General features: G+C 37.8%; 1 protein-coding gene across 6 annotated transcripts; it reads right to left on the bottom strand.

Moving 5' to 3' along the window:
* Positions 1–4,607: 4,607 nt before the first annotated feature.
* Positions 4,608–8,028, bottom strand: LOC131657011 (DEAD-box ATP-dependent RNA helicase 22-like). Of its 6 annotated transcripts, XR_009300423.1 has the most exons (7): positions 7,921–8,020; positions 7,725–7,773; positions 7,202–7,527; positions 6,776–6,812; positions 6,451–6,515; positions 5,532–5,653; positions 4,608–4,881 (listed from the first exon to the last, which is right to left on the bottom strand). XR_009300423.1 is itself a non-coding variant. In XM_058926530.1 (6 exons), exons 1-5 carry the CDS (start codon positions 7,960–7,962, stop codon positions 5,562–5,564), a joined length of 594 nt encoding a protein of 197 aa, XP_058782513.1. In that variant the 5' UTR covers positions 7,963–8,015; the 3' UTR covers positions 4,608–4,881; positions 5,532–5,561. The 6 variants fall into 6 exon arrangements, 5 of the variants coding, with proteins under 5 accessions (XP_058782513.1, XP_058782512.1, XP_058782516.1 ...); XM_058926530.1 differs by lacking the exon at positions 6,451–6,515 and having other exon boundaries at positions 6,728–6,812; positions 7,921–8,015; XM_058926529.1 differs by lacking the exon at positions 6,451–6,515 and having other exon boundaries at positions 4,608–4,841; positions 6,728–6,812; positions 7,921–8,012.
* Between the last annotated feature and the right edge of the window lie 2,002 nt (positions 8,029–10,030).

The raw sequence follows: 10,030 nt of genomic DNA on the forward strand, positions 1-10,030 counted from the left end.
CTTAGTGAAAATGGCTTGAAATTTCAAGTGAAAATGATCACTAAATGCATAATTCAAAACCATAGCTATGCTCCATATTTTTTCATGCCCTTGGACATTTTGGAAAGCTCATATTACACACTTCAAAACCCTAGTTGAAAGTTTCTTCAAGACCCTTAAGGAAGTGGGTGAAAAAGATCCATGAACTTTGAAGAAAATGAGATCTTAAGTGAAATTTTCAAAAGATACCAACTTTGAAGCTCCATATCTCTTAAATGGTTGATCTTATGGAAAAAAATTATATGTGACAAAGTTGTTCATTGGATCAAAATCTACAACTTTCATGTTGGAAGTTTTTTTCAGTTTGTAGGTGAAATTTTGAGTTATTCCCTTCCAAAGTTTGGAAAAAACCATTGAAAAACACTTAGAAAATTTTCTAAGTATGAAAGTCAAACTTTTGACTTTTTGATTCTTGATTGATTTTCTTGATTTTCCTTGATCAAATGACTTCATATATCATATATTGATGATTTGAAACTTCAAAAGTCATGGTTGACCAAAATTCCCCAAAAGTCAATGGTGATCTTGTACAGTTGACTTTTTCAGACGAATCGCGTTTCTGGAGATTTCAAATGAATCAAGCTATCCTCATCAAATGAGTGGTATGAATGGATCATATTGAGGTATTGGAGGATATTGAATCATAGTTTGAGTTGTGACACCATGTCCTGATTAAAAAGTCAGTTGTTCAGATGAATTAGGTCAAAAACCCTAATTGTCGACCAGATGAAATTGATGACTGTAGGTCTTGAATTGAGATACAATTTCCATTGTATATTGTCATAGGGATTATTTGAGGATGATTGAAACCTTTGATTGACTTCCTGGGGATTTTTAGGGTTTCCCAAATATGATCCCTGATTTCAGTCCCTGATAGTTCAAAAACCCTAATCTGATGATTTGAGATTTCACTGTTGATCAATCTTTGTGTAGGACATGTTCTGAGCCAATGGATTAAGTCAAAATGATGCACTTGGGGTCTTGAGGTCATTTCCCAAGTCATTAGGTCAAATTCTGAGCAAAAGTCAGGGGTGTGCTATCTTCAGTCAAAACCCTAATTTGGTTGATTCAGTGCCTTTGAGCTTGTTGAAATGAATCTTTGGGGACCAAATGTTGATTGTTGATGAAGATGATTCATTTGAGATGAAGGGGGAACAAAACCCTAATTGATTGTTGCTTGTACTGATGAGTGATTTCTTGTTTAAATCCTGCTGAGTCACAAGTAACAAACACAGGCTATGCAATTTGTTAGAGATGCAAATGATGCATATGCTATGATATGAGGTGGTATCTTAGGTCAAAAATTGGGGTATGACAGCATGCTAATTGTTCGATGGAATGTTTAATTTTGCTCTTAAAGACCAATCAATTTGCTGAATAATGTGTTTGCTCTTGACTCATAGCATTGCGTGTTTGATATTTGCTTGTATGCTGAACATTCATGAAGAATGCCATCATGTTTCCTTGCGAGAAAATTCAATTTTTGGCATTTGGCACTGTTAGGTCGACCCAGGATGAGTTTAGGTCGACCTAAAACCTTCATTTTCGATTCTGGCACTGTTAGGTCGACCCAGGGTGAGTTTAGGTCGACCTGGAGCTGTTTCTTTCGTTTCTGGACCTGTTAGGTCGACCTAGGTTGAAAGTAGGTCGACATATTTTTGCTTCCTTTACTTCCTAACTTCAATCTTTCATATCTTTTTACTCGTAACTCCGATTTGCGCGTTCTTTATATCGTTGGAAAGCTTGTGAAACATGTTATCTTGTGAGATGATTGGCATTGATTGAGTGTGGTTTATTCATCTTTGTTTTCCCCTTGACATTTTGTTGTTCATTTCATGTTTGCATTAGTTATTCATTCTCTTTTAGATTAGAATGCAATAACGCAATTCCGATTGCAATGTTTTGTTATCTCTAACTTGTGTGCTAGTGTGCAAGGCTTTTGGATAGTCACCAACCGGTGCTTATTACTTGAGTGTTCTGCTTTACTTGCGGAACACGATTTCATTCACTCGCATCGTGTTCTCGTCTTGGAGACACGCTTCTATTACTTTATATCTGCTTGTTTGGTTTGCTTGTTCCTCTTGCAGATGTATTGTGATTATGCTCGACGCGCATGTCGACTTTTGTGTGCTTTCATGGCTAATCGGTGTGCTGACTATTTGCCTTTGCTTTGCTAGCTCGCTCGCGGGATCCTAGTTTTCTTACTCTCTTCGCTTTAGTTTACGGATCATCATCCGTTTGGTATTGATTCCGTTTCATTTTATTTTTCTTGCACTTTATCGCTTTCTCGCATCATCCTTTAACATGAGAAGTAGGACCTAGACATGCATCTGGCCAAGCCCTCGAAAGAGGCTCTGTTTTTGTTGGTGTGTTTACATTTGTGCTTTGCGGCAGGGAGTCACGGTGTAATAAGTCCTATATGGCACTCCGTTAAGTCCTCATGAAAGGCATGCAGAAAGGGTTAGCAATCAACCCCGGCCCAGTTTCATCGAGTCCGTTCAGTATGCGCACGCTACGCGTCGCTTGCTTTTGAACCAGCACAAGATCTTGTTATCGAGTATGTCAGGAAAAGGGTTCATGCAACCGGACCCCCGCACTTCCTATAGCTCGCGTTGCTCAACGTTGATGCTCGGTGTACGCACGCACCGTTCTCCTTTACGATCTGTGACGGCTTGGTTGCTGAGAGGGACTCGCTCCTCTTGTCTATGGCCCGATCATTTTCGCGAGGTCTAATGCTTGGTTGACTTGGGTTGAGTTGCTCCCCTTGGCTATGGCGGGACCGCTTTTCTACTACTTGGCCAGTGCCAGTAGTTTGTTTGCTTTACGAGCGGAGCTCGTTTGTGTGATATTCTTGTTTGCCTTTCGCTTTTTCCTTGTAGGTTGCTAGTTTAGTTTAGACTTGTACCCTTTGTATGATAACATTAGGTAGCAAGCTTTCCCCTTTAGCTTAGGATTTCCTCATGCATTCTTTAAAACACAAACCACACTCTTTGATTTTCTTTTCTTAAGAGCTCGTTATTTCCGCTCCATTCCCAAGCATAAGTCTCCAAAGGTCGAGCAGCGGAGTGCGAATGTAACTCGTTCACCTAAAAAACATAAAACAAACAGAAACTAGTTAGCCGAGCTACGGTAGCTCTGATTCTGGAAAACAGATACGTAGGCAGCGGGGTAGGGCCCGTGCGAGCACAATCCTTTATTTTCCCTACATTCTGCATTCATTTTAGTCCATATTAGCGTAGATTTGTTACACACCCATAGATTTAGACACAGGCATGGATACCATCGAGTACGATGGGCGCGAGGGATGCTAACACCTTCCCCTCGCGTAACCGACTCCCTTACCCTTTTTCTCTAGTCGTGAGACCGTTGTTTTGTTTGTAGTTTGCTGGCATTCCCTTCCTTTTCAGGATAAATATGTTAGTGGCGACTCTGTTAATTTTTGCGGTAGCGACACCATGGTCATGCCCCGTAGTTGAGTACGGGTTGGTGCAAGGTTAGCATTGTATTGATACTGTTTGTAGAAAGCATCAGCCAAATCTTCCCAGGTGTGAACTTTTGTACTTTCCAGTTGGTAGTACCATTCGAGTTGTGTACCCGATAGACTTTCTTGGAAGAAATGAATCCACAATCTTTTATCCGCCGTATGAGGTTGTATCTTTCTCACATAGGACCTTAGATGCAGCTTTGGGCAAGAGACTCCATCATACTTTGCAAAGATAGGAACTTTGAACTTTGGAGGGATAACAACATCTGAGACGAGTCCAAGATCATTGAAGTCTAAACCAGGTATTTTTTGTATCTCCATAGCTTTCATGCGTTCTTCCAACTGCTGGTATTTGCTATCACCCTGTTCGTCCTCGGAATGATAATCTTCTTTGTTAGCAGAGAGAGGGTTTGGCAGAACCCTGGTTATTGTGATTGTCTTCTTGATCACCTTCACCGACTTCTTCAGGGATTGGCGCCACTACAAAAAAAAAGGTCTCCTGCCATGCCCAAGAAACCGAGGCTATATGCAAAATAACCGTGGCGTAACGCTGAGGCCACGGTTTGGCCACGGAAATCCAACTGTGGAGTATGCGGCCGTGGCCTAAAGTAAAGTCCACGGTTTTTTGGTATAGACCACGCCTTTTTGACAACCGTGGCTTTTTTAGACCACGGTTTAGGTAGTTTGATTAAGGCCGCGGTTTGTATTTGCCATGACTGCAAAACTGTGGCTATATGGTAAAGCCACGGTTTCAATTTAACGTTTACGATACAGTTTTAGTTCAAGTTATAGCCACGGTTTGGTTATGACCACATATTTAAAACCGTTGTTATATGTTATGCTTTCTAAATCATTTATCTTGCCACGGTTTATTTCTGTATCATTACATAAATATGTCATTTTATATATATATATATATATATATATATATATATATATATATATATATATCAATATAAAATTAACAATAATATTGATGATTAGAATCTAATTAATTACAAGCAAATTAACATTAAGGTCAAAAGTAAGTTTTTTTTGTAGTGCCACTAATAATAGTTGGATACTAAGTTTTGATGTCATTCAAAATTCAAAACAACCATGGGATCCAAAACAAGAGCTAAATTAAACACAAGTTTCTCTCAAAAAAGAGTCATCCCAAAATAACAAAAAAAAGTTCTAAGAACTAGCTAGTTAGATAATATAAAACACAACTATTCTTCTTGATCTTCTCCTTGTTCTTCTTCCACATCTTTGGCACAACCACCTTCTTCCACATCTTCAGCACAACCTTCTTCCACATCTTCATGATCATCACAAGCTTCTTCCATATGTTTATCACAATCTTCTTCGTCTCCACCCTGCAATAAACATCATTCCAAACATCATTCAGCATTCATAAGTGTACTAGTCATGGTTGTGTAACAGAGTAAAATGAATTCAAAGCCACAACAAGTAAAATGATGGGTTCAATTATTGATTGCAAATGGGAGAAAAACTTGATCAAATAGAATTTATGCAACGAACACCATCTTCAAACAATTTAAGCTAGTTATCCAAGGGTTGTATTGTGGAAAATACTGGTTGCAAACTTGCGGGCACTACTAAAAGAATTAGATGGTGTTTTAAATTTCAAACAAAACAAAATCATTTTAAAATAAATTTTTTCTTGAGATTAATAAATAATGAGCATTTTAATTCATGAGGATAATCTCACTTTAATTCTTTCCTTGCTATTTGGTTAGTGTTTCTAAAATAAGGATTAATAATAGTCACTGAGGTGCCTAACTGATAAGGAATTTACCAGTGGAAATGATGCCTCGCGGTCATGCAGCTTGGCCATTTCCCAAAGTTCTTCACTGCCCCGCAATTTAGTTATGAAATTATATACTACTAACATTTGGTTCTCCTCTAATAGCATACAGTAAATAACTCCCTATGGCTAAAATGAGTATAATAGGTTAAAGGATAGGTTCAATGTAACTAAAGAGAGATAAAGAGTCATGCTTACCAGTAAAATTAATATCACAAGAGTAGCCTTTCACTTATCCGGATCAATATGATATTTATCCAATTGCAATCTATTAACTCTTGATTGAAGTATTTGGCAATTATCGGCTGCCGATTCACCACCTACAACCCAATTTCACATGTCAAGTAGATCAATTATAAAAAAAACTACGATAATATTGTTATATGGTACTGTTTGTGCTTCACTAGTTCTAACTACAAAGCTCTATTTTAGGATACACTTCTACATTCCATACTCCCATTGTTCTCTTTAGATAACAAAAACATTCAGCAATTTCAGTTATACTTCTAAATTATAACTCCTATGTTCTAGTAAGCTCTTCTCGCGATGTATTCGGTTGAACACTCAGCTCTTTATCACAATCGTTCACAAGGACTAGAACTTTAGGTCTCTAGTAACACAAATCACAAACAGGAAAAAAAGTTCAGCATCCATGTAATGATAATAATAACATCACACATTTCACGCGTCTGTGTCTGTTGAGTTATAGGTAATCAATCGTCACCGAAAAAATCTTTCAAGGGTGTTAATGAGAAGCAGGACTATTTACTCCCAAGAAAATGGCTCATCTAGAAAAGGGCTTTAAAAATAAAGGATACTTTGGAAAGGACATCGTCAACAAACATAAACTACCACCCATTTGAACGAGACGAACCATAATCAACTTGGCAAAATCTTAGTATCAGTTACATTTCAGGTAGAATATTACAGGTAGAATTACAGGAATAAATTAAAATAACATGTCATACAACACATGTCCCTGAAAAATAAATGAAAAAATATTCCAGTAAAGACTTCTCATAAATACCTATTGATTCCAAACATGAGAAGTAACCATCCAAGACCAAGAAAACAAATAACAGGATAGGAATATGAGAATAATGATAACTCAACTCACATGATAGGCATATGGAAAACTAAATCAGCATATAGTTTACTAAATCTCAACCATCAAGTCTTTTTGGTAACAACAACCCAAGTAACTACTTCAGTGAAATTGGAACAAACAAAGTTTGTTTCAATTCTTTCTACTTCCTAATTCCAAACTCATAATCTTAAGTGTTCACATCACAAGCAACCAAGAGAATAACATAAAGTGAAAGACGGAACTATGGAATCAAGCAATTAGCTTAGATCAAAGCAGATTCAAACAAAATCAGAGGAGGGAGACTTACCAAAACAAAGAAGAGGGATTATTGGTGGCCGACAACAGATGTTGCTGCGGTGATGTTCTTCGAATCGGTGATGTTCTTCGACTAACTACACATAGCAAAATTTAACACTCATATTTCCGGTCAAACTTTTGAATATAACATGTAACACCGTAGTTATTAAAAACAACTATATAGAAGAATGATTATAGGACTCAAGCCTGATATACATGAAACCATATATGAAAATAAAAGTGAATGAAGATAAACTTTATAAATTTGATATTGGAAACTTTTCTAGACGAATCACATCATGGGTTTCCTTAATTTAGAATCATGCATGCTAATCATCTAAAACTAATGAGAATGAACACATAAAAAAGGGAACTTTGTTTCTATCATGTTGGCGTGCATAGTTTCTATTTCATTGAAACATAGGATTTATAAACTTTTTGCTGCTCCATAAAAAAGTATAACATGTAAAAAGGAGAAGTATACCTGAATAACATGCAAGACGTTTGGAATATCCACATCACGAGCAGCTGCATCAGTACATACAAGAACATCACATTTCTCATGGAAATCAACTAATGTCTGTGCTCGCTCTTCCAATGTGCAATTCTTATGATAACGTAAACAGTCAAGCCCAGTAAAGTTCAATATCTTTGCCACAATTTCAGCAGCTTCAACAGTGTTGGCAAACACCATTGTTCTACGAATGCCACCGTCACTATCAAAATCTTCATGTTCTAAACCGCGATTCACAGCCTTTATGAGTTCTTTCACCTGTGTATCAATGCTCACTTCTATCCATCTTTGCTTCAATCTGAAAATTGAAAAGCCACAACAAACAGATAGAAGCATACTTAGCTATATCGGACAGAAAGTTTAAAAGTGGTCAACATCATACATCTGAGCATAGCCTTTGGAAGCATACGTCTGAGCATAGCTACTGATCAACAAATATCAAAATCAAAATCAAAGTAGCATAAAAACATAACAATCAAGTTAACATGGACTTATCTATGACTCCCCGTCCTGCTGCTATATCGGTTTCCAACAATCTCACCCTACATCTAATGCCAACAAGAGATTAACAGAACATATAACTGAAAACAGAATCAGAAACAATGAAAATCACAAAGAATCACAGAGAAAAAACTAGGAGAACTCACTTGCAAATCACTCTAATTATTCAACAATCGGGAGAAACTCACCGAGAAAACTCTCCTTATTCTCTGCAAGATCTTCATCACCATTCTCTGAATCTTAAAACCGCAGAACCTTCACCGCTCTTTATCTTCTGGAGATTCATCATCATAGCCCTGCAACGAATCAAGACAAAAATGAAATAACAAATTCAGATCTATTCTGTCTCTTTCACATCGCTATGCAACTTGAAGTGTGGACTTCTCTGCCTTCGAGGTGTGATTTAGTGCGTTTCTCCAAGAACAGAAGACAAAAACTCAGAGCACAACTTTTACACAAGAACAGAAGAAAAACCCTAAATTTAGAACCTATAGCTATTCACAAACATTTCAGCGCAGCTTTTGACAAAAATTTCCAGAAAACCCTAAAATCTATCCATGTTCATTCATAGTCTTTGCAGACCCAGAGAATAAACCCTAAAACGAAAAAGAAAGAAGAAGAGCTCACCTTAAAAGCTTTCCACTGCCGCTCACCACCGTCACTTCCGCCTATTGAAGGTTTTTGTTGCTCGATTCGCTCTTCACATCACAGAATCCTTGATTTTTTGGAGATTCTCCGTTAGGATTTCCACTCGACCCCTTTTAGATCTGGCTCCTTCCACCCATTTCCTACAATAATCGCACTCGGGTTAGAAAGGAGAAGGGAGAGAGGATTTCAAAAATGTAAACGAATTGGAGATTGGACCTAGGTGTGGTGTCGCCGCCATCGTCTTCTTCATCGCCGCTGTGGAGATTCATTATCTCTGTGTTGGTTTTGTGTTTAGAGCTGCCGCGACTGCCGTCGGAGGCATGGCGGCGCGATGGCTCGGGTTAGAAATGTGAAGGTAAGAGAGGAGGGAAGCGATGATACGAGAGTAAAAGAAGAGAGAAACTAAAATGGTGTTAGGAATAGGTTTTTCAATTTTATTTTCCTTCTTTTAATAAAAAAATAATAAAAAATAATTAGAAAGGAAAATAATAAAAAAGAGGGAAACTGAAAATAAAATAGGGAAAGTTTGGCGGGGTATAAAATTGTGGGCTTCGACCACAGTTTGAAGTGAAATTTATAAGTCGCGGTTATTAACTGTGGTAGAAATATAAATATCATTTTGTAAACGTGGCAATTTAAGAAAAGGCCACCGATTCACAATATGGGTTCAATATTTCAAAACATATTTCCACGGTTTGAAAACCCCGGCCAAAGCTTATATTTAGCCACAGTTTTTGAGCTGTGGAAGAATTTAGCGTGGCCGTAGGCCATATTTCTTGTAGTGCGCCTTTTTGGGCATCCTGGCTGGGACTCTGACTTTCCTCACGAGGTGGCTTAAACCTATAGATCCCTTGGACTTCTTTTTCTTCTTGGTCATCAGAGCTTTTAGTTCCTCTTGTCCCTTTGCTAGCTCCAAAATTGCTATCTGAACTTGGGCGTTTTGTGCCTCGAGATTCTTGATGCTTGTTTTGGAATCCATCCCTTCTAACTGAAATAAACAGCGAGGAGATGAGAAACCTGTTATGTGAACCTGTTATGCAATATTTATGAATGAAATGTATATGCAATGTTTTCAAGGATCTTAGAATTTAAATTTGTTTAAACAAAAGAGAAACAAACATTTATTAGTCAAACATTTTATTTCTTTTTTTTTCTTTTCTTTTGTCTCTTTTTTTTCTTTGTTTTTTTTCTCTTTTCTTTTCTCTCTTTTTTTCTTTGCCTCTTTCGGGCTTACAAGATAGAGCAAAAATAAAGAAAACAAAGGATTCTTCAAGTCTCCCATGGATGCTTTCTCTTTGCACCCAGCAACGTGTTGATCTGCTGTTCTTCATGGAGTTGTCTGGTGAACTCCAACACTTTCCTCTCATAGTCTTGACAGTGTGCTTTGAAGGTGTCCCTTTTTTCTCTTAATTGAACCCAAGATTTCTGCAGCTCTTCCAGGTCAGTCGGTATGTCCGAATGTAGAATAACTCGAGGTTCCCCCCCTTCGACTTCTGGCTCAATAGTTATAGGTAGGATAGCGGGATATGGCATGGTGAACTTCTGAGCACGAGCACGCACCCATTTGAGGTAAGGCTCCATGGGAATAGAATTCCATTGTCCTAAAGACTTGCTTTCTACTTTGTAGACACTGCCCCAAGCATGTATAAA

This window comes from Vicia villosa, linkage group LG3, assembly GCF_029867415.1.
Source record: "Vicia villosa cultivar HV-30 ecotype Madison, WI linkage group LG3, Vvil1.0, whole genome shotgun sequence".
NCBI lineage: Eukaryota > Viridiplantae > Streptophyta > Magnoliopsida > Fabales > Fabaceae > Vicia > Vicia villosa.

Bases quoted from the DNA above. Each gene is read 5' to 3' on its own strand.
- LOC131657011 (XM_058926530.1), bottom strand. From the start codon at position 7,962: ATGGTGATGAAGATCTTGCAGAGAATAAGGAGAGTTTTCTCG. The intron at 7,528-7,724 runs AAGTCCATGTTA...CAATTTTCAGAT, and splicing joins CAGGACGGGGAGTCATAGAT to TGAAGCAAAGATGGATAGAA. The intron at 5,654-6,727 runs GTAAGTCTCCCT...ATTGGGTTGTAG, and splicing joins AATCCCTCTTCTTTGTTTTG to GTGGTGAATCGGCAGCCGAT.